A 25,624-nucleotide genomic window follows, 5' to 3' on the forward strand; every position below is an offset into this window, starting at 1 on the left:
AAAAATAAGCAAAATAAGAATCTAAGGGTTATATTTTTCAAGTGAATATTTTGAAACAATAGTTCATTATTTTGGAAATGGGGCTGGTTTAAAAAAAACAGATCCTTTAATACTGATTGTATCAAGAAATTTGGTAGTACTTATAAGTTTCTTGAAATAAGTGAAACCATTGTAAATGTGGCATAACTTACAGCACTATATTTTATTTTACTTTAATGTATAAAAAATACCTTTATGGATATAAAGTGAAAGAGACAACTACCATCTGGATTTTCTTATAGGTTTGTGTGAATATTCCTATAGGTTTGTATGAATATTAAAATGCAAAAAATACACAAAGACCTAGAAAGAATCCTTCCATGTTACATGTATCAAGTTCAATGTTTAAAAACAGTGACTCCATGCAAGGAAAATCTATTTCCTTAATTTAAGTAAAAATAGTTATTTTAATCAGTATGAAATAAAAATTTTAAAACTTATTCATAATTAATATCCTGAACATATTGATCAAAGCACCTAATGATTTAAGTCTTATAAGGAATGGGGTCATTTAAGTGTACCTAGTCATTCAGACAAATAGGCAAAATGACAACAAAGAATTCTATACACATTTGTCAAGAGTATACGATGTTTATGTTCTACAAATGAAACATTTTTATGTTCAATATTCAAACATTTTCTGATGTTAATAAAACATGCATTTTCATAACTGAACTCCTTCCAATATTAAAGATAGCTCAGTACTTTTTGTATTTAAATGGTGAGATACAGGCCTTCTTGACAGATTACATTTTTGTCTAACTTTTCTCATATAATTACTATATCTTTTAGACAAACTAAGTTTACTTGTACCCCAACTGACAATAAGATTTAAATCTTCTTGTAGTGAAGTATTTGATCTCTTCTTGTCTTTTATTCTAGTACCAAGAGTCTTCTTTGGATTGTGGTTAATACGTTTACAGTCCTTGGCCATCTTCTGGCTTTGACTAGTGTGCCATTTTTCACTGATACATGGGCTTTCCATTGCAGTGAGACATATAATATTCTTGTTAGTAATGGAAGGAAGAAATGCTTGAGATGACATTTTTCCAATGTGTTCAGTGAGTGAATCTTGAAGATACTTGGGGAAATGTTGGCTAATTTTATATTCATAGATTAATCTTCTTGAGTTTGAATCATCTAACTTGATGGAGAATAGATCATCTATTGTTATATTCTGATAGGTATCTGTTGGACTTTCAGGTGTATTCAACTTTTCAGAATCATGTTGAGGTATGCTAGGTAAAATTTCAAGTCTATTTTGTTTTAAGACTAATCCAGTACCAGGAATGAAAAGTTCTGGTTCTTCCTGTTTTGACAGATGAGTGATGTTTGTGTTTGAAATGGACTGATGTGTGTGTCCATTTACTGCTGTATCTTTCCAGATTAAAGGGTTATATATAACTTGTCCATCAATAGGGCATGAATTGCACTTGTATAATAACCAACTGTCAATACATTTCCTATGAAACTAAAAAAAAAAATTACGAATTAATCAGAGATATAATTGTCTTGTTTATAATGTACATTATCTATGCAAATTTCTCCAGGTTTCATTATTATGTTATTATTAAAACTAGCAAAATGGAAGATAACTATAATTTATCAAGTTTTATGGAAATATTTTGAAGAGTAAAACTGAATTGGTTATGGACTGATGTCTATTTTCAACATTAAAATGGAAATCCTTCTATGGATTTTTTTTGTAATCTCATGAAATCTTACTACTTAAGTCATCAATTTCACTGTTGCTTTCTAATGAATGACATGTATTAAATAATAAAAATAGTCATAACCAACTAGACTTGGAAATAGATCTGGTAATGGTAAGATATAAAATGGTAAAATATAAGATATAAAAAGATATAAAAATAAATCACATTCTTGGGAAGAAAACAACCTATCAGACATTTTAAATAAAGGTGACTCTAAAGCTATAAATATTTACAGTAACTTTATTTCAGAAAAAAACCTGGTTACCAAATATATAATGATCAAACAACATTAGACTTTAATTCTAGTGAATTCATTTGAAATAAAAACTATGTCAAATTAAGCGTCTGTTTCAGCCAAAGAATCACAAAACACGTTAGGTTAATATTCTATAAGCTTTTTCTTTCTGCAAGTAACTGAAGTAAGGTAAAATAATCTAACTTGAAGAGCCATTTATCTTTTCTGGATAGCATATATAGAAATGAGTCCTAATCAACAAAAATCCATCCACAGGGGACAGAGCTGCCTTCTCAATGGTCTCTGCTAGGGCTCTTCTACCATACACTGTTCAATATGAACATCTCTGCACATGATATAACTAAAAAGTGGCAGGAGAAACTTAAACTGTCAATTCATTTATAAACACTGGCCCTACAAGGAAAGACAAACTAAAATGATGTGACTTCTACCTTGTGAGCACATGGTAGCAATCTTGTATGTTGACCAAGACAAAATGCCTTCAAACAAAGTCGACACTGGTAACCTGGAGCAAGCAGCTTACTAGTTTTTGTAATCAGTAAGAGAGGCAGTGACTTTACCACTTGTTTTGGTGTGTAAACTTGGCTGAATGAGAATGAGCAGAAAGATATTAATGTTTATATGTGATTATAGATCAGGAAGTAGTCAATAGCACAGGTAAATTACCTCCATATAAATAATGTAAACGATTCCAATATTTTCTTGAACTGAAGGTAATAAATCTCATACACTATAAAGTTAAAAAATCTATATTGATGCTGAACAAGATAGATCCAACCTCAACATCAACTTCATAAATAACAAAATTTAATTTAGTCATTTCAAATAAAAACCCTAACCTGAAATTTTTTGATTTGCACTTTTTAATGTATATGAAACAAGAACAAAATTTTAATAAGAAACATATACTCAAATTATTTCAGTCTGAGCCAACACATACACCTTGTGTTTAGAAAAATACAATCCAATTCACTCTGCCATCTGGTAGGAAGTAAGGGGCACAGTAAGCCACATTAAATATTTCAGGCTACTATGATAAATTGGTAGATATGAATCTAGGAGGAAACTCATTTTCCCTTGGGATATGTTTACTACTTTAGTATTGTTAGACTATGTTAATGTGACTCTAAAAGTACCAAACCCATTTTTGTACCAGAAGTACGAACCAACATAACTCAGATCAATGTAAATTAACTGCTATTTGATGCCATTACCAACTGATGACACAGATAAACATTTAAAAACACAACTTAGCTAAAGGTTAGACACATTCCTATTATTCAAAAGTTATTCAGAACATAGTTCAAATACAGGCATACCTTGGAGATATTGTGGGTTTGGTTCCAGACCACCACAATAAAGTGAGTACCACAGTAAAGCAAGTCAAATGAATTTTTTGGTTTTCAGTACACATAAAAGTTATGTTTACATTATACTGTAATCTATTAAGTGTGCGACAATACTATGTTTGAGAAAGCAATGTACATACTTGAACTAAAAAATGCCTTACTGTTAAAAATGCTAACATTATTTGAGCTGTCAGTGCATTATAATATTTTGCTGGTCTTGTCTCAATGTTAAAGACTGCTGACTGATCAGGGTGCTGGTTGCTGAAGGTTGGAATGGCTGAGACAATTTTTTAAAACAAGATAACAATGAAGTTTGCCTCATCAACTGACACTTCCTTCCATGGATGATTTTTCTGTAGCATGTGATGATGCTTGATTGCAGTTTACCCACAGAAGAACTTATTTCAAAATTAATCAATACTCTTAAACCCTACAGCTGCTTTATTAACTAAGTTGATATAATATTCTAAATCCTTTGTTGTCATTCCAACAATCTTTACAGCATCTTCACCAGGAATAGATTCTCTCTCAAGAAACCACTTTCTTTGCTCATCCATAGGAAGCAACCCCTCACCTATTTAAGTTTTATCATGAGATTGCAGCAATTCAGTCACATATTCAGGCTCCACTTCTAATTCTATTTCCCTTGCTATTTCCACCATATCTGCAGTTACTTCCTCCACTGAAATAGTGAACCCCTCAAAATCATCCATGAGGGTTGGAATCAACTTCTTCCAAACTCTTGTTAATGTTAATATTATGACCTCTCCCCATGAATAATGTTCTTAATGGCATCTAGAATGGTGAATTTTTTTCCAGAAGGTTTTCAATTTACTTTGCCAGATCCATCAGAGGAGTCAGTATGACAACTATAGCCTTACAAAATGTATTTCCACACTTCTGGGGAAGATGGCAGAGTAGGAGTATCTTAGGATCACCTTGTCCCATTTGTACACCTACATAACACTCACATCAGGTTAAATAACCCAAAAAATGACATGAAGACTGGAAGAACAGACTGTTCACAGCTAAATGTAGGGAAGAGTCTACATCAAAGAAGGTAAGGAGGGTGGAGATGCAGTTGGGAGCCAAACTGACCTGTGGTACCATCCAGAATGGGGAGAGATGCCATTAGTGTGGAAAGGGGGGAGGACCAGACCCCAAACCAGGCACTTCAGGCATGGGGAATCTGCACAGAGAAGACAAATCCCCATAACATTTAGCTATGAAAACTAGAGGGGCCTAACTTTGTGAGTTCTTATAATCAGTGGGGCTTAACAACTGGAACTTTAAAAATCAAAAGGGTTGGCTCTGGGAGAGCCAGAGGGATAAGAAACTGAGTCTCCACCCTAAAAGAGCAAAACAAACAGCCCCACTGAGATCAGCATAGAAATAGCAGTTTAAAAAACGCCTGGGATATACAGGAAGGAGATGTATTTGCAAATCTCAGAGTATGTGCTGGAGAGGAAGCAATCTTTGGGAGATAATTCCAAGAACCAAATAGCTGGTGGGCACCATTTCCCTCCCCTAGCCCCCAGTCTAGATACACAGACATGTGTGGGAACAAGTGCAGTGCCAACACTCAAATGGGAAAACATCCCATGCTCATGAATTGAAAAAAAATATTGTTAAAATGTCCATACTACCCAAAGCAATCTACAGCTTTAATGCAATCTCTATAAAAATACTAACAGGGGCACCTGGGTGGCTCAGTCAGTTAGGCATCTGACTTTAGCTAAGGTCATGATCTCATGGTTCGTAGGTTTGAGCCCCACACTGGGCTCTCTGCTGTCAGCACAGAGCCTGCTTCAGATCCTCTGTCTCTCTTTCTGCCCTTCCCCCACTTTCATGCAGGCGCTCTCTCTCTCTCTCTCTCTCAAAATAAATAAATAAACTTAAAAAAAAAACTACCAACAGCATTTTTCACAGAACTAGAACAACCCTAAAATTTGTATGGAATCACAAAAGACCCTGAATAGTCAAAGACATCTTGAAAAAGAAAAACAAAGCTGGAGGTATCACAATTCCAGATTTCAAGTTGTATTACAAAGCTGTAGTAATCAAAACAGTATGGTACTGGCAGAAAAACAGACATGTGGATCAATGGAGCAGAACAGAAAGTCCAAAAATAAACCCACAATTATATGGCCAATTAATCGTCAACAAAGGAGGCAAGAATATGCAATGGAAGAAAAGTATCTTCAATAAATGGTTTGTGGACAGCTGCACAGTTATATGCAAAAGAATGAAACTGGACCACTCTCTTACATCATATACAAATATCAACTCAAAATGGATTGCAGACCTAAATGTGAGACCTGAAACCATAAAAATCATAGAAGAGAGCACAGGCAGTAACTCTTCAAATATCAGCCATAAGAACATCTTTCTAGCTATGTCTCTTGAGGAAAGAGAAGCAAAAGCAAAAAAAAAAAAAGCAAAAAAGACAAAAAACCCATTAGGACTACATCAAAATAAGAATAAAAAAAACTTCTGCACAGCAAAGTAAACAACAAACAAAACTAAAAGCCAACCTACTGAATGGGAGAAGATATTTACAAATGACTTATCTGACAAGTGGTTAGCATCTAAAATGTATAAAGAACTTACAAAACTCAACACGAATCAAATAATCTAATTAAAAGTGGGCAGAGGACGTGAACAGACATTTCCTCAGTGAAGACTTACAGATGGTCAACAGACACATGGAAAGATGCTCAACATCACTAATCATCAGGGAATCACAATAAGATATCACCTCACACCTTCCAGAATGGCTAAAATAAAAAATACAAGTAACAACATGTGTTGGTGAGAATGTGGACAAAAAAGGAACCCTCTTGTACTATTGGTGGGAATGCAAACTGGTATGGCCCCATTATTGAAGACAATATGGAGGTTCCTCAAAAAATTAAAAATAGAAGTATTCTATGATCCAGTAATCACACTACTGGGTATTACACAAAGAATATGAAAACACTAATTTGAGAGAATATATGTGCCCCTATGTTTATTGCAGCATTATACACAATAGCCAAATTATGGAAACAACCCAAATGTCCACTAATAGATGAGTGGACAAAGAAGGTAGATGAATGGACAAAAAAGAAGTATACACACACACAATGGAATATTACTCAGCCATAAAAACGAATGAAATCTTGCCATTTATGACAACATGGGATGTAGAGGGTATAATGTTAAGTGAAATAAGTCAGTCAGAAAAAGACAAATACCATATGATTTCACTCATATGTGGAATTTAAGAAACAAAAAAAGAAAAAAAGAGACAAGCCAAAAAACTCTCTTTTTTTTTTAAGTATTTACTTATTTTGAGAGAGAGAGATAGAGACAGAGACAGAGACAGAGAGAGAGAGGGAGAAAGAGAGAGACAGAATGAGAGTAGGGGAAGGGCAGAGAGACAGGGAGAGAGAGAGAGAGTTCCAAGCAGGCTCCCCCAGCATGGGGCTTGAACTTATGAACCATGAGATAATGACCTGAGCCAAAATCAAGAGTTGGGCACTAAACTAACTGAGGCACCCTGGCACCTCAAAAAACTCTTAACTATAGAGAACAAATTGGTGGTTACCAAAGGGGAGGTGGGTAGGGGATGCATGAAGTATGTGAAGAGGATTGAGTACAGTTATCAGGATGAGAACTGAGTTATATGTAGAATTGTTGAATCACTCTATTGTGTACCTGAAACTAATATAACACTGTATGTCAATTATACTGGAATTAAAATTTAGAAATGTATTTCTTAAATAATAAGACTTGAAAGTCAAAATTACTCATTGATTCATGGGTTGCATGCTATGTTCTATTGTGTTTCTTATCACTCTACAGATATATTTCCATAATATTGCAGAAACTGCTTTTACCAAGATCATCTAATTGTCAACTAAAAAAAATACCTGTGATTGTCAACTAAAAAAAAATACCTGTGTATTTTTATTATTTAATGTGGTGAGTATTCCTTATCTTGAAACTCTCTCCTTTTATTTAATCCACTTTCTCTGCCTAGAATGTTTCTCTACCTTAATGTTCTCTTGTCTCTACCTACAATATCTTCAACACATTTAGTTATACAATTTATTATCCAAATAGGTTGAAGTGTAACAGCCAGAGCCTAGGAACCTAGCCAGAGCCAGAGGAAATGGAGATGGAGAGCCTTAGTATAGGCTTATTACATACCCACAAGTTATTTTATGCTTCATAAGACCTGTGGTCTACAAAGTGTCTGAAGCACCCACAGGACATGGGTAAATATCCACTGGATTGGACAGAAATGTATGTGTGTTTTTGTGTTAATGAGAGTAAGGACAATTTTTATTTGGATAATTCACTAAAATTATTATTATTACTAATAAAGGGACTTTATTTATTTATTTATTTATTTATTTATTTATTTACTCAGAGAGAGAGTGCAAGTGGAGGAGCTGCAGAGGGAGAGGAAGGGAGAGAATCTTAAGCAGGCCCCACATTAAGTGCAGAGCCCAACATGGGGATCCATCTCATGACTGTGAGATCATGACCTGAGCCGAAATCGAGTCAGACACTTAACTGACTGAGTCACCCAGGTGCCCCTGAAGTTATTTTTAAAAACTAATTTTATCCCATATCCTTTCAAAATTATTTCTTTTGTATATTTTTATAGCTAATGTGTTAATAATACACAGTATATTTAATTTTCTTTAATAAGGAATATGACAAAAAATTTGAAGGCCTGTCCACTAATAAACAGCTCAATCAAGGTTGTGAAATACAACCAATCCACTCAGCATTCTTCCTCCATGAGGGAGAAACAGTGGGGGAGGCAGAAAAGACTTCCTTCCCCTAGAGATCAATCGCTTCAAAACAAGTATCAAATCCCCCTGTATTTTTTTAATAACTTATGTCATTTTTAATTTTACATTTACTTAGATGATCAATTATTTACTGAGGAAACTACTATATCCCTAATGCCTAGTAGAATCTCTGGTAGTATTAATAATAACAGACATTATTTGAGTATTTGCTGTGTGTCTGAACCATTTTATATTCACAAAATTCCTATGAGGCTGGTTTTATAATTATCCACATTTTATTTATTTATTTATTTATTTATTTATTTATTTATTTATTTTTTAATGTTTGAGAGAGAGAGAGAGACAGAGCACGAGCAGAGCAGGAGCAGAGAGAGAGGGAGACACAGAATCTGAAGCAGGCTAGTAGGCTCTGAGTTGTCAGCACAGAGCCTAATGTGGGACTCGAACTCACGAGCCACAAGATCATGACCTGAGTTGAAGTCAGACATTCAACTGATTGAGCCACCCAGGCACCCCATCCACATTTTAAAGATGAAAAAAATGTGGAAGAGAAGCAAAGTAGTTAACTAGCCCAAAAGTCACACTGCCAACTTATAGTTGTACAAGGATTAGATTCAAGCAGTCTGACTCTAAAGCCTTCCTTTTTACTTGCATAATAATGGTACTAGGATATAATTAATATTTACTGAATAAAGGAATGAATAAAACTTATTCAAACTGAAAAATTATTTAAATGTCCCAAGTCACAAAAGAAATGTAAGCTTCACTGAGAATCTTACCCTTGCTTTCCTTGAAAATGTGGCATCTTTTCTTCTGTCTCATTTTTAATATCTACATATTTTACAGTTTCATCTGATCTGTTTTCTAGTGATCTCCATCTTTGATTTCTCTTCTGTAATAGGTAAAAATAAATGTTACTTTGCAAATCATGGAAATTTTTAATTTTGTGGATTAAAATCAGCCACATATTAACAACATAATGTGAATAATATTCATTTAAAAAATTTTAACATTAAAAATTTATAAATTATTAGTGAGTCTAATATACTACTGTAAAGCTACTATAATAACATTACTTTTTAAGGTAAGAATATTAATGAATAATAGTAATTTTTTTGTGGATGTTTTATCTTGTCTAATAGGTAGAAGGTAGAATTATTATACAACATCAGGAGGCATTTACTTCTAAGTATACAGTATAAAGGATTGAAATAAAATTTCATTATTGTTGATGTAAGAAAATTTAAAACCATAAGTTGTTGTCAATAAGTTATGCCAATTAGAAATGCTGAGCTTTTTTTAAAATGAATTTTCAAGTTTAGTGGCTGTAATTCCTATACTTAAGATTTATGTGTAATGTCATCAGATGTTTGTTATTGTTAGATTTTATAAACTACCAATGTGAGAGTTAGTTGCACTGTACATCTCTATGAAAAAGAATTCTCCTAAAAATATAGTCTTAGGTTTTTATTAAAAAACAATCATCTCTATTCCAAAGTGTTATGTATTATTATTCTTAGATTTACTTTATTTAGATTTACAACAGGATAAATACAAACACCATATAATTCAAGATGGAAACTGTACCTCACGAAATGTAAAGGGATGAGAAAGATGGCAGCAACTATCAAAACATTCCTCGCATAAGTGATATTCTATGCATTTGGTACACCTAAAAAGGCAAAATATTAAGACATACAAGAAAAAAACCAATTATTTTGATGGTTTAGGTGAAAAATTCCAGCTAAAATTTCCTCGGAACTAGGCAGATAGGACAAGGCCCATCTTTTCTCACCTGTTATTATCCTCCTACCACTACTGTAACAAATTACAGCAAATTTAGCAGCTTAACAACACAACTTAATTATCTTATAGTTTTGTAGGATAGAAGGCTGACATAGGTCTCAAGGGACCAAAATCAAAGGGTCAACAGGGTTGCATTTGTTTCTGGAGGTTCTAAAGGGGACCCCTTTCCTTGGTCTTTCCATTTTCTAGAAGCTGTCTACCTTCCTTGGCTTAGCTTGTTGTCCTTTCCTTTATCTTCAAAGCAAGCAATGCTTTGTCTCTCTGGGCTTTTCTTCTAAAGTCACATCTCCCTCTGACTCTTTTTTTGCCTCCCTTTCCACTTTTAAGAACACTTGTGATTACATTTGGCCCAGGCAATCAAGAATAATCTTCTTACTTCAAGGTCAGGTGTTTAGCAATCTTAATTACATCTGCAACCTTAATTCCCCTATGTTAGGTAAGTTCTGGGCATAAGAATGTGGACATATTTGGGAAGGCATTATTTTGTCTACCACACAATCCTTCCATGATTTCTTTCCACAGTACCTTAATTTTCATTTCTTTCTTTATCTAAATTCCTATAGGATTTATAGCCTATTAGATAGTCTATTGTTTGATTAGCCAGTGTTTTCCAATTGTTTCAAGAATGCGAGAGTTGTGCTTAGCAGAATACTTCTTAAAAATAAAAATTATATTCCCTTTTTTTTCACAATATGTAAAAAGTTATATGTATAAAAAGTTATTAAATAAACAGAAACTTCACTTTCCACAAAAGCTTTAATCTCAAACTTACATCATTTATAAAAAAATTTGCAATAAGTACATAATTTTAATTTACTTGCAGCAATATTTACCAAACAAATAATATTCTGGGCAGTAATCAAACAAACTTATTTTCTTACGCAAGTTATTAAAGTTTTAGAAAACTATTTCCATGAGAAATCTGGGAAAATATGTCCTTTAAACATTTAGAAGCACATGCACTAATTTATTATTGTTATTATTTTAACATTAACCAATCATAGCAATGGAGCATTTTATTTGATACACCAAATTTTGCTAGGCAAGAAAAAATTAAGTATCTCTATATTTCAACATATATATGTGTGTGTGTGTGTATACATATACATATGTATACATATATACATATGTATATACATATACATATATACACATATATATATACACACACACACACACACACACACACACACACACACACATATATATATGTATTTAGAATTAACTTCTTAAAAGAAGTAGCTCTGTTGTAAAACTCTAATGAAGAAGGAACTGAAAAGCTTTCTAGTTTGTCTCCTACTCAATACATTACTAAAACTACTGGGAATAGTTTTTCAGGCTAATGACTAAAATGTCAGTATCTGAGGGAATGAAATGAAGGTGAAGTCACAAATATTGAAATAAATTCTTTAATTTGTAAGAGAGGACTGATATAGAGGTAAGTAATTGTAAGCCAAACCTAGAGTGGAGAAATTATTCTCCTAGTGTAGGGCAGTAAGCAGGGAGCAAAACAGTGGAGAATGCCTGTATTTGGAACAAGTCTCCCCAGAATGTGCCACTTTGGCATGTGGATTACTTTGAGCTCAAGTCAATCAAGGCCCAAAAAGAGTCAGGAAGAGCTTTTTATCTCCCCCTCAACTACCTAAAGGAATTTAGATAGAGGCCCAGTCCAGGAAGAGAGCTATCACCAGAGATAACTGCAAAGAGTATGTACTAGGTATGGTAAACTGGAGGGAGCTCAGCAGGACCTCTTTGTTCAAATTCCTCTCTGTGTCCTATTGTCTCACCATGGCTTGACATTTGTTTTTCCCATCTTCCCATAAATTGTCCTCTTTCCCTTTGAAGACACGAACTCCTACCCCCTTTCTCCTTAGCCCAGGATGGCTTCTAAGCCTTAAATGCTTGTCTTTGAAACTTTCATGTCAGTGTGAGGCTCCTGCATGAACAAATTTAAATTTGCTTTTTCTGCTATTAATCTGTCTTACGTCAGTTTAATTAATAGACCAGATGAAAGAACCTAGAAAGGTATAGAAAATTTTTTCCTCCTGTACAAGGGGTAGTGTGAAGAATCATCCACAAAGACAGAGAGAGCAGTCAGAAAACTCAGAGGAAAAGAGTGCACTACCATTAACAAAATACTTAAAAGAAAGATTTGAAATTATCTACAAAAGCCACACTCTAATAATTTGAGGAACAGGTAACAATGAGGACTGAGAATTTTACACCATGTCTGCTTCATGTCCTCATCTCTCACAGCTGTTCCTCCCAACCCCCTCTTTCACATGTTATCTTAGCTTCTTACTGTTTGGATCTGTACCTCTTGAAAACAATGGTTGCTAATACCGAAGATCAAGTCCTTCCTTTTTCTGGAGCCTATTTAACTAACATTCCTGATGCTAGCTGAATACCTGCTAAACCTTCACAAAAATTCTGACCTTTCTCAAGTTAAATGTTCCTTTGGAGTCTTCTCAGGCCAGTCATTTTCCAGTAAAGACTCTTACTTACAGTGATCCAGTTGATTTTCTTCTATGTGACACATAAGGAAAACAAAGAACTAAAACACTATAAACCAGAAAAGTTACCATTTGCTAACAGGAGTGATTAAAAACAGTTTTATGATTTTATGAGAGGGTTCTAAAAAAATGTATGAATTGGGCTCATCATAATGTATTTCTAGGAAGACTGGAAAAAAATATTTTCTTCACATAGAGTTAAGCTAAAATTTTAATTAAAACACAATTCCTAAGCATAGCAATTAATTGATGTTTTAGTGTGGCAATTGCGGGAAAGTTTGGGGATTAAGTACAAAAGTAACAAAAACTGTTTTCTCTAATAATTATCTTATTGCCATTGAAGCATAGGATTGAAACAAAAAACACATGTACTTGTTGAAATGTGGAGTTCAGGAAACTCAATTAAATATTCAGTCAATCTAGTCAATATCCCTCTAGCTCAATTATAGAAGTTTTTGGCAGTATCAATGATGGTTCAAAGAAAGTTACAGAAGCTGAGAGGTCTAGAAGTGGAGGGTTCTGAATTTGGAAACTCATTTAGGCCAAAGCAACAAGCCTGTGTCCAGAGCTTCCAGGACAGAATGCTACTTCAGACTCTCAATCTAGACTGGAGTGCAAAGCCAATACATTTCTGTAAGTGAAGGAATAAAACAATGAGTTTTTGAGGTACTAGGCTGACATAGATCACCAGTCTGGAAATCCTAAATAAGCAACCATCACTTACTCAAACATACTACATACAGAAGGAAGAACCCAGACTAAATGACTAGTACTCTAATGCTTCAAGTCTTCTAATGTTAAAAAGAGTTAGAAAACATGTTTATCATTTTACTGATGACACTTACTTATAACATCTCCCCTCAATTGGCAATTGTTTACAGTTATTACAGGGAATTCCAAGGTGTTTGTCCAGTCGCTCTTTTTCAGCTGCAGTTACAAGTTTGCTAGAGTTTTTGAATTCCTCTAAAATAAGTTTTATTGGTGCAAACTCTTTCCTACATAGAGGACATTTCAACATGGAAGCATTTGATATCATATCCTGATAATTAGCTAGGATCTTCATGCATTTTATATGAAGGCTATTGCCACAGCCAAACCTGTTAGAAATAAAATGAGTTTACCATTTGTATCCATCAAAGTTATATGTATTTATATAAATAAAACTTTCTGTGCTACCATCTTTGTTTCCTATAAAAACAGATTCTGAACCAGTTTTCCAGATATGGCTTGATTATACACATAAACACTATCTTATTCACCTACCTAATCTATCATCTTTAATCTATACACCAGAATTCCTAACAAATTCTCCCCCATTCCAATGAAATGGTGGCAAACAATTTTGCATCATTTTCTTTTTTTTAAAGATTTTATTTTTGAGTAATCTCTACACCCAACCTAGGGCTCAAACCCACAACCCTGAGATGAAGAGAGCCACTCAGGCACTCCAGTATTTTTCATTTTTAAAGTCAGGATAAATATAATCTTGACCAAAAAGAAAATTGTAACAATAGTAATTATTTTTAAATGAAAGACATCACTGAGAGCAGGGGTATCACCTCATTTTTCTAGAAATCACAATACTTGATAGTACCTGAAAAATATCTACTGAGAGAAATAATATTTTGGGAAACAGTTAATAATTTAAAAACATGCAACAGAAGCTGCCATATGAGGGGTGCCTGGGTGGCTCAGTCGGTTGAGTGTCCGCCTTCGGCTCCGGTCATGATCTCACAGCCTGTGAGTTTGAGCCCCGTGTCAGGCTCTGTGCTGACAGCTCAGAGACTGGAGCCTGCTTCAGATTCTGTGCTTCCCTCTCTCTCTGCCCCAACCCACTCGCATTCTGTCTCTGTTTCTCTCAATAATAAATAAACATTAAAAAAATAAAAAAAAGAAGCTGCTACATGAAAAACTACATGGATGAAAATTTTGGCAAATAATCAGGAGTAAGAAAATGAAAAATTCAATAGCAAATGGTTGCCCAAATATCCAAGTCCAACTTTACAGTGCCTTGAAGAATAGTATGAATATGACACTCTCAATAAATGTTTGTGTATAGGTAAAAATTTGAATTACTTAGGTTGAAAGATAGAATTTGAAACTGAAAGGAATTTTTAGAATATTAAAGTACTATCTTTACTCAGAAAATTCTTTGTAACTTCTCTGAGCCAATGGGTATAAAACAAAAATGTGAAAATTATCCTACCTTAATAGCTTAAAGTGGAGAAGGGAGAAGGGAATAAAGTGGAGTTAGATTTTAATTTTCACCCTTTATGTTGTAGCCTAGAAATATTTAGAATAAGAACAGGACCTGTTACAACATATATGTTAGGAAACAAAAGAAGGCCATTTAAATATAAATTAAGCAATACATAAAGCTTTTTATTGTTTTTCTATCAACATGTCTCCTAACAAGAAATTACAAACATATTAAATTAGAATTTTTTCATAAGCTTTAAATCACCAAAGGAAAAAAACACGTAGAACACTGGGAAGATGGCAAAGTAGGAGAATCCTGAGGTCACGTTGTCCTATGGACACACTGAGATAACAGCTACATCAGTGCAATTAACTCAGAAACAACCAAAGACTGGCAAAACATATTTTTCACAGTTCATCGTAGAGAGAATGTAACATTCAAAAGTGTAGGGGGAGCAGAGACGTGGTCAAGAACTAAACCCATGTGGAGGTTAACCACAATGGGAAGGGCAACACAAGCATGGAGAAGTGAGAGAATCAGACCCCACACCAGGCACCTCAGGCACAGAGAACCTGCACTGGGAAGACAAGTCCCCATAACATTTGGCTTTGAAAACCAATGGGGCTTAACACTGCCAGCAGGGCCTAGCTCCAGGAGAGCCAGAGGGTGATAGGAAACTGAGTCCCTGCCGTTAAAGAGCCAGCATAACAAATAACCCAGCCCAGATATAGTAATAAAAGCAGCAGTTTGAAAAGCACCAGCGGGTACACATGAAGGAGATTATTTACTAATTTCAGAACATGCCCTAGAAGGGCAAGGATCATTAAGAGACTTCAAGAACAAAAGAGCTGGTGGGTGCCATTTCTATCCTCTTCCCAGCCCCATAGGCTAGATACCTGGATGTTTGTAGCAATCAGCTAAACACTTTCCACCTATCTTGCTATTGCAGTGCTTCTGGCCCTCACATTATCATGTGGATCCATGACAACCAACTTGCCCCACTCAGTAGGTGTCCCCCCATAGCAGCTCTTGCCCTAACATGCTCCGTAGGCAGCCCTGGCAAGGACCAGCACCACTCTAAAGCGACTCCTGCTCTCGGGAGAGGAGAAGGTAACTACACACACCAGTGCACCCACAGTCCCAGAAGCCAAATCTTACAGTTGGAAGCTCAGAGACTGCCCTGTCAATCAGTGCAACTGTAGCATGGGCACACAGAATGGGGGCAGGCATGGGGTCTGACTTCTGGACCCATCCACCCACGAAAGCCTCTCAGGAGACAAGGCAGAGAGAGTACCCTGCAGACAGGTGTGACAACAGCCCCAACAGATGGACTGGAGGTAGGCATCTAGTCTGACATCTGGCTCCATTTACCAATGAAGCCCTCTCAGGTGACAACACAGGAGAGCACTCTGCACTTCAGCATGACTGCAGCTCCAACAGACAGGCTGAGGGCAGACATCTGGTGTGACTACTAATGCTGCCCAACTACAAGCCTAGTACTTTAGATTAAAGTAACAAATTAAAGCAACATTTAACGTATATAGACTATTATATTCATAGGATGTTATATATGAACCTAATGGCAACCACACATAAAAATGACAACCATATAAAAACAACCTTATAATTGATATAGAAAAAGTAAAGAGAAAGGAATCCAAGCACAACACAAAAGGAAGCCATCAAACCACAAGAGAAGAGAGCAAGAAAGAAGAAAGGAACAGAGAACTACAAAAACAACCATAAAACAAGTAACAAAATGGCAATAAGTACATATATACCAATAAATACTTTTAAATATAAATGAATTAAATGTTCCAATCAAAGGACACAGGGTGAGTAAATATATATATATATATATATATATATATATATATATATATATATATATATGACTCATCTCGCTTTGAGAAGAATGCTGGTGCAATTTTGATTGGGATTGTATTGAATGTGTAGATTGCTTTGGGTAGTATTGACATTTTAACAATATTTATTCTTCCAATCCATAAGCATGGACTGTTTCTCCATTTCTTTGTATCTTCCTCAATTTCTTTCATAAGCTCTCTATAGTTTTCAGAATACAGATCTTTTACATCTTTGGTTAGGTTTATTCCTAGGTATTTTATGCTTCTTGGTGCAAATGTGAATGGGATCAGTTTCTTTATGTCTTTCTGTTGCTTCATTATTAGTTTATAAGAATGCAACTGATTTCGGTACATTAATTTTATATCCTGTGACTTTGCTGAATTCATTTATCAGTTCTAGCAGACTTTTGGTGGAGTCTATTGGGTTTTCCATGTATAATATCATGTCATCTGCAAAAAGTGAAAGCTTGACTTCATCTTTGCCAATTTTGATGCCTTTGATTTCCTTTTGTTGTCTGATTGCTGATGCTAGAACTTCCAACTCTAGGTTAAACAACAGCGGTGAGAGTGGACATCCCTGTCGTGTTCCTGATCTCAGGGGGAAAGCTCTCAGTTTTTCCCCATTGAGGATGATATTAGCTGTGGGCTTTTCATAAATGGCTTTTATGATGTTTACGTATGTTCCTTCTATTCTGACATTCTTGAGGGTTTTTATTAAGAAAGGTTGCTGAATTTTGTCAAATGCGTTTCCTGTATCTATTGACAGGATCATATGGTTCTTATCTTTTCTTTTATTAATGTGATGTATCACATTGATTTATTTGCCTATATTGAACCAGCCCTGAAGCTCAGGAATGAATCCCACTTGATCATTGTGAATAATTCTTTTTATATGCTGTTGAATTCGATTTGCTAGTATCTTGTTGAGAATTTTTGCATCCATATTCATCAGGGATATTGGCCTGTAGTTCTCTTTTTTTTTGCGAAGCTAGAACAAACAATCCTAAAATTTGTATGGAACCACAAAAGACTCCAAATAGCCAAAGTAATATTGAAGAAGACCAAAGCGGGAGGTATCACAATCCCTGACTTTAGCCTTTACTACAAAGCTGTAATCATCAAGACAGCATGGTATTGGCACAAAAACAGACACATAGATCAATGGAATAGAATAGAGACTCCAGAATTGGACCCACAAAAGTATGGCCAACTAATCTTTGACAAAGCAGGAAAGAATATCCAATGGAAAAAAGACAGTCTCTTTACCAAATGGTGCTGGGAGAACTGGACAGCAACATGCAGAAGAATGAAACTAGACCACTTTCTTACACCAAACACAAAACAAACTCAAAATGGATGAAGGACCTGAATGTGACAGGAAACCATCAAAACCCTAGAGGAGAAAGCAGGAAAAAACCTCTCTGACCTCAGCCGCAGCAATTTCTTACTTGACACATCTCCAAAGGCAAGGGAGTTAAAAGCAAAAATGAACTATGGGGACCTCATGAAGATAAAAAGATTCTGCACTGCAAAGGAAACAATCAACAAAACTAAAAGGGAACCGACAGAATGGGAAAAGATATTTGCAAATGACATATCAGACAAAGGGCTAGTATCCAAAAGGTATAAAGTACTCACCAAACTCCACACCCGAAAAACAAATAATCCAGTGAAGAAATAGGCAGAAGACGTGAATAGACACTTCTCTAAAGAAGACATCCAGATGGCCAACAGGCACATGAAAAGATGCTCAACATCACTCCTCATCAGGGCAATACAAATCAAAACCACACTGAGAAATCACCTCACACCAGTCAGAGTGGCTAAAATGAACAAATCAGGAGACTATAGATGCTGGCAAGGATGTGGAGAAACTGAAACCCTCTTGCACTGTTGGTGGGATTGCAAACTCTGGAAAACAGTGTAGAGGTTCCTCACAAAATTAAAAATAGATCTACCCTATGACCCAGCAATAGTACTGGTAGGATTTTACCCAAGGGATACAGGAGTGCTGGTGCATAGGGGCACTCGTACCTCAATGTTTATAGCAGCACTTTCACCAATAGCCAAATTATGGAAAGGGCCTAAATGTCCATCAACTGATGAATGGATAAAGAAGTTGTGGTTTATATATACAATGGAATACTACTTGGCAGTGAGAAAGAATGAAATATGGCCTTTTGTAGCAACATGGATGGAACTGGAGAGTGTTATGCTAAGTGAAATAAGTCATACAGAGAAAGACAGATACCATATGTTTTCACACTTATGTGGATCCTATGAAACTTAATGGAAGACCATGGGGGAGGGGAAGGGGGAAAAAGTTACAGAGAGGGAAGGAGGCAAACTATAAGAGACTCTTAAAAACTGAGAACAAACCGAGGGTTGACGGGGGGAGGGGCAGGGTGAGAGGGAGGGGAAAGTGGGTGATGGGCATTGAGGAGGGTACCCGTTGGGATGAGCACTGGGTGTTGTATGGAAACCAATTTGACAATAAATTTCATATTAAAAAAAAAAAAGAAAAATTAGCTTTAGTCTTTTTCTCAGATAGAGCTAATGGGTTTTTTGAAGAATTTTTAATTACGTTATTATGAGAGAGTTATGTGTTATAGTTCTTTTATTAACAACGTGTATGATTGTGGTCTATTCATTTAGCCTTTCTGGGACCCATTTTTATCTCGTACAAAATAAATGTTAGCAAATATTTTTCAAAAAAAAAGACTCATCTATATGTCACCTTCAAGAGACTCACTTCAGACCTAAAGACATATGCAGATTGAAAATGAAGAGCTAGAAAACCACTTACCATGCAAATGAAAGTGAAAAGAAAGCTGAAGTAGCAATGCTTATACTGGACAAAATAGACTTGAAAACAAAGACTGTGACAAGAGAAAAGGAAGGACACTAATAATGATAAAGGGAACAATCCAACAAAAGGATATAACAACTGTAAATATTTATGCACTCAACATGGAAGCACCTAAAGCCAGAAAGGACCTATTAATAGGCATAAAGGAATAAACTGACAATGATACGATAACAGCAGGGGACTTTAACACCCCACTTACATCAATGGATACATCTGCCAGACGGAAAATAAACAAGGAAGGAGTAGCTTTGAATGACAGGACTGGCCAGATGGACCTAACAGATATTCAGAACATTATATCCCAAAACAGCAGACTACACAGTCTTTTCAAGTGCACATGGAACATTCTCCAGAATAAATTGCATATTAGGTCACTAACAAATATCGATAAATTTAAAAAGAATGAAATCTTATCATGCACATTTACTGATCATGACATTATGAAATTAGAAATCAAACAGAATGCAAATATATGGAGGCTAAATAACATGCTACTAAACAATGAATGGGTTAATCAAAAAAATAAGAGGAAATCAAAATACATGGAGACAACTAAAAAAGAAAACACAATGGTCCAAATCTTTGGGATGCAGCAAAAGCTGATCAAAGAGAGAAATTTATAGCAATACAGATATACCTCAAGAAGCAAGAAAGATCTCTAATAAACAACCTAACCTTATACCTAAAGGAGGTAGAAAAGGAACATAGCCCAAAGCCAGTAGAAGGAAGGAAATAATAAAAATTAAAGTAGAAATGAATGAAATAGAGACAACTCCTGCCCCCCAACAATAGAAGAGATCAATGAAACCAGTAGTTGGTTCTTTGAAAAAATCAATAAAATTGATAAACCTTTTATCAGACTCATCAAGAGAAAATGAGAGAGGACTCAAATAAAATCAGAAATGAAGAAGGAGGGGTGCCTGGGTGGCTCAATCAGTTAGGTTTCTGACTTCGACTCAGGTCATGATCTCGCCGTTCACGAGTTCGAGCCCTGTGTTGGGCTCTGTGCTGATAGCACAGAGCCTGGAGCCTGTTTTGGATTCTGTGTCTCCCTCTCTCTGCCCCTCCCCTGCTCATTCTCTGTCTCTGTCTGTCTCTAAAAAGTAAATAAAACAGGGGCACCTAGGTGGCTAAGTTGGTTAAGCGTCTGACTTTGGCTTGGGTCATGATCTTGTGGTTTGTGGGTTTGAGCCCCGTGTCGGGCTCTGTGCTGACAGCTCAGAGCCTGGAGCCTGCTTCGAATTCTGTGTCTCCCTCTCTCTCTGCCCCTCCCCTGCTCATCCTCTGTCTCTCTCTCTATCCCTAGAAAAATTTCAAAAATCAATCAACATGATATATTAGTAAGAGAAAGGACAAAAACCATATGATCATCTCAATAGATGCAGAAAAAGCATTGAGAAAGTACAACATCCATTCATGATAAAAACTCTCAGCAAAGTAGATTTAGAGGGAACATTTCTCAACATAATAAAGACTATATATAAAAAACCCACACTAAAATCATACTCAGCAGTGAAGTACTGAGAGCTTTTCCTTTAAGATCATAATAAGATAAGGGTGTCTGCTCTCACTGTTTTTATTAAATATAATACTGAGAGTCCTAGCCACAGCAACCAGGCTAAAATAAATAAATGGCATCCAAATTAGTAAGTAAGAAGTAAAACATTCAGTATTTGCAAATCACAGAATACTATATATAGTAAACCTTTAAAACACCACCAAAAAACACTAGAACTAATAAATGAATTCAGTAAGGTCACAGGATACAAAATCAATTTACAGAAATCTATTATATTTCTGTACACTAATAATGAAGTAGCAAAAAGAGAAACAAAGAAAAAAAATCCCATTTATAATTGCATCAAAATGAACAAAATACTTAGGAATAAACCTAACTATAAAACATTGATGAAAGAAATTGAAGATGAGACAACAAATGGAAAGATATTCCATGCCCTAGGACTGAAAGAATTAATACTATGAAAATGTCCACACTACCCAAAGCAATCTACAGAGTCAATGTAATTTCTATCAGAAGACAAACAACAGTTTTGGCAGAACTAGAACCAATAATCCTAAAATATGTATGGAACCTCAAAGATAGCCAAAGACAGCTTGAGAAAGAAAAATAAAGCTGGCACTTCAAATTCCAAGTTTTAAGATATATATAAAGCTGTAGTAATTGAAAACAGTATAATACTGGCACAAAAATAGACACACAGATCAACAGAACAGAATAGAGGGCCCAAAATTAACACACACTTGTATGGTCAATTAATCTACAACAAAGAAGGCAAGAATTTACAATGAGGAGAAGACAGTTTCTTCAATGAATGGTTCTGGGAAAACTAGATAGCTATAGGCAAAAAGAATAAAATTGGACCACTTTCTTACACCACACACAAAAATCAGCTCAAAATGGATTAAAGATATAAATGTAAGACCTGGGGGTGCTTGGGTGGCTCAGTCAGTTGAGCATCCAATTCTTGATTTTGGTTCAGATAATGATCTCAGGGTTGTGGGATCGAGCCCTGTGTTTGGCACGGTACTAAATGTGGAGCCTGCTTGGGATTCTCTCTCTTCCTCTCTCCCACTCCTCCCGCTCATGCTCTCCCTTTCTCACTCTAAAATATTAAAGAAAAGTGAGATCCAAAACCATAAAAATCCCCAAAGAAAATACAGGCAATAATTTCTTTGACTGCAGCCATAGAATCATGTTTCTAGATATGTCTCCTCAGTCAGGGAAAACAAAATCAAAATTAAACTATTTGGGACTAATCAAAATTAAAAGCTTTTGCACAGCAATGGAAACCATCAACAAAACCAAAAGGCAACCTACTGAATGGGGGAAGATATTTTCAAGTGATATATCTGATTTTGGTATATCCAAAATATATAAAGAACTTATATAACTCAACACCAAAAACCCCCAAATAATCTGATCAAAAAATGGGCAGAGGATTTGAACTGACATTTTCCAAGGCAGACATACAGATGGTTGATATACACATGAAAAGATGCTCAGCATCACAAACCGTCAGAGAAATGCATATAAAACCACAAAGAGATATCACCTTAAACCTGTCAGAATGGCTGACACAAAAAACACAAAAAATAACAAGTGTTGGCAAGGATGTGGAGAAAAAGGAACCTTCATGCACTGTTGGTGGAAATGCAAACTGGTGCAACCACTATGGAAAGCAGTATGGTGGTTCTTCAAAAAATTAAAAATAGAATTACCATGATTTAGTAATTTCACTAAAGGTAATTTGCTGAAGGAAAACAAAAACATGGATTCAAAAGATATATGTACCCCTATGCTTATTGCAGCATATTTACAATAGCCAAGATGTGAAAGCAACCCAAGTGTCCATCAACAAATGAATGGATAAAGAAGGTGTCATACACACACAGAATGGAATATTACTCAACCACAGAAAAGAATAAGACCTTGTCATTTGCAACAACATGGATTAACCTAGATGGTATAATCCTAAGTGAAATAAATCAGCCAAAGAAAGACAAATACCATATGATTTCACTCATATGTGAAATTTAAGAAACAAAACAAATGAACAACAACAATAAAAAGATCAGCAAAATACCAGACTCTTAAATACAGAAAAGATACTGGTGGTTGTTGGAGGGAAGGTGAGTAGGGGAATGGGTGAAATAGATAACGCAGATTAAGAGTACACTTATCTTGAGGAGTACTAAATATTCCTCAGAACGGCTGAATCATTATACTGCATACCTGAAACTAATATAATGTATTTTAGTTGTACTTCAATAACAAAGATAAAGAAAAAACATGTCACCTGCAAAATGTGACAGGAAGTTTTTTATCTAAAAGTACTTCTTGACAAATAGAGCAGATATCATCTGAACCAATTTCCTTCTGTTTAATGTACCCATCTTCTTCAATATGCACAGTTTCATCATTTGTTCCTTGTTGTGGAGTTTGAACTCGATGTATCCCTCGAAGCAAGTCACTGATTTCTCTTTCCACAAGACCTAACTGCAAAGCACCTATGAAGAATCCCAAAGTATTAAAATTCAGTGGCAAAACTAGATATACAGAAATGTAAATAACTTATGCTGAAAGAATTTTCTTTCAAATATCAGAAAGACAGTCTTGATTGAATTGTTACACTGAGATTTACCACTTCTTGTATTTTTTTTCAGAACCAGAAGGTCAAAAAAGAGTCATTGATAAAAAGAATGGGAGGTGCTGGGTGGCTCAGTTGGTTAAGCATCTGACTTCAAATCAGGTCATGACCTCACAGTTCATGGGTTTGAGCCCCATGCCAGGCTCCGTGCTGATAGCTCAGAGCCTGGAGGCTGCTTCACATTCTGTGTCTCCCTCTCTCTCTGCCCCTCCCTGACTTGTTCTCTCTCCCTAAAACATAAATAAACATAAAAATAAATGAATGGAAATTATATTTTTTTTCTTATAATTGAAAAGAGTCAGTGCAAATGTTGCATTGTAAAGGTTTTGCATTAATTATATGACAGTGTTCGTCCTTGGATTGGTGTTATAATCATGTCTTAGATTTTAATCTGTTCAATTTGTCCATAAATAATATTTTATCAACATACCACCAAAAGAAATGGACACAAATACATAAAGGGGAAACAGGGATATTTGAGTAGTTAGTGAAATTAGTCTTTGTTAGGTGAATAATGAATGAATAGATAACAGGAGAGCAAGACTCAATTGTAACTACTCTCCTGTCTTGGTTTTCAGTTTCTACAAGAGTGTCTTGGTAGCCGCATCTTTCACAGATTTGGTTAGTATTCTTCTGAATAATCTGTTTGGAACTATGTTGCTTATAATCTTGGGATGTGCATTCTTTGAATTATGAATTTTCTCCATCCTACTGTCCTTATAAGAAATTGTTCCTAATACATTTAGTTTTGATCAGGGAATCCTAGATTCTTTATTCCTTTCTCCATCCCAGGCTCCTTTCCTTTTCTCTCTCCTTAACATGCCATAATTTAAATGCCATCTGTTATTGGTCCTCTTGAATTCTATTCATTTTATACATTCTTTAATACATTTAATACATTATTTAATAAATTTTAAAATACTTGCAAGATAATAAAACCTTCATTTTTTCTGGAAAGACTTCAAAATTAAACACTAAGAATACTGAAAACATCATAGAACAATATAGAAATCTCTGTTCCTTGCATGAGGTGGGGTGGCAGGTGGAATGTAAGAGGGTAACATAATTTAATTAACCATTACTTTGGAGGATGAGAGCTATTTGTCACAGAGACAGAGCAACATCTGCTCTCTAAAAAAGACAGGGAGGAAAATGAAGAACAAAAACTGTGCTTTTGGGAATAAAGATTTCCTAGGGCAGCAGAATTATTGAAACATAAAAGTTCATAAGAGGAGCTGGCCATAAATGTCTTATGTGGTATAACATGAATTGGAAAATGAAAGGCAGAAACAAACTCTTCTGAAATTAATTTAAAAAATTAATGTATGAGACTATGAAAGAATATTCTTTTATAGAGAAGAGCAAGACAGCTAATCTTATCAGAGGGCAATGGAAGATGTTCAACTTCATTAACATAAAAGAAAATTAGTTAAAATAAGAATGATACACAGACACAGAATAAAACCTATTGAATAAGCAATAGTAAATCAATGAAATGTTATGTTTGTTTGCCTTATGTCATTTCTTTTTGCATTTAAAAAAGTTATATGAAGATACTTTAGACCTTCTAAGGGTATGTTAGATGTATGGAAGAATGGAAATTTATTTAATTTGCCAGGAACGAACAGATTACAGTGAACCTTATAGCTGGCATTTTTTTGTGTTCTGTAGGACAGCCTTTTTTCCCCCTACGCTATAGAAATATTATTAACATTTGAAAATATTTCTTCATATTTTTAAATTATTTTCTTTGGGGACTTAAGTATTCTGTTCATGTCTTTCATTATGTGCTTAAGTAATAATATGTACCTAAAACACGAATCTCAAACCAAACCTAGCAGAAAATTGACAGGTAGCTGAAACTGCAAATCAGCAAAAGTATTTTAAGACCAATTTGGCAATACATCTGGTTGGCAGACATAAAAATTTTAATACTTTTACTCCAAAATCTGATTAATGAGACATTAGGCTAAACAAATGATTGAAAGAAGAGAAAGCTTCATGTACAAAGAATATGACAAACAGAAATAAATTA

The 25,624-nt window shown here is 35.1% G+C and overlaps 1 protein-coding gene across 3 annotated transcripts in view; it reads right to left on the reverse strand.

Annotated features, from left to right (window-relative positions):
- Positions 1 to 610: 610 nt before the first annotated feature.
- ZSWIM2 (zinc finger SWIM-type containing 2) overlaps positions 611 to 25,624 on the reverse strand; it is a 31,910-nt gene continuing 6,896 nt past the window's right edge. For 2 of the 3 annotated variants that reach the window (XM_027055073.2, XM_027055077.2), the window contains exons 4-9: positions 23,239 to 23,449; positions 13,332 to 13,583; positions 9,755 to 9,839; positions 8,947 to 9,059; positions 2,442 to 2,595; positions 611 to 1,510 (exon numbers count right to left, since the gene is read on the reverse strand). In XM_027055073.2, the coding sequence (XP_026910874.1) occupies positions 704 to 1,510; positions 2,442 to 2,595; positions 8,947 to 9,059; positions 9,755 to 9,839; positions 13,332 to 13,583; positions 23,239 to 23,449 (1,622 nt within the window). In that variant the 3' untranslated portion in view covers positions 611 to 703. The remainder of the gene's footprint in view (positions 1,511 to 2,441; positions 2,596 to 8,946; positions 9,060 to 9,754; positions 9,840 to 13,331; positions 13,584 to 23,238; positions 23,450 to 25,624) is intronic. The other variant, XM_027055080.2, reaches the window with a different exon arrangement.

The sequence above is a fragment of the Acinonyx jubatus genome, chromosome C1 (genome assembly GCF_027475565.1).
Source record: "Acinonyx jubatus isolate Ajub_Pintada_27869175 chromosome C1, VMU_Ajub_asm_v1.0, whole genome shotgun sequence".
In the NCBI taxonomy this organism is placed as follows: Eukaryota; Metazoa; Chordata; class Mammalia; order Carnivora; family Felidae; genus Acinonyx; species Acinonyx jubatus.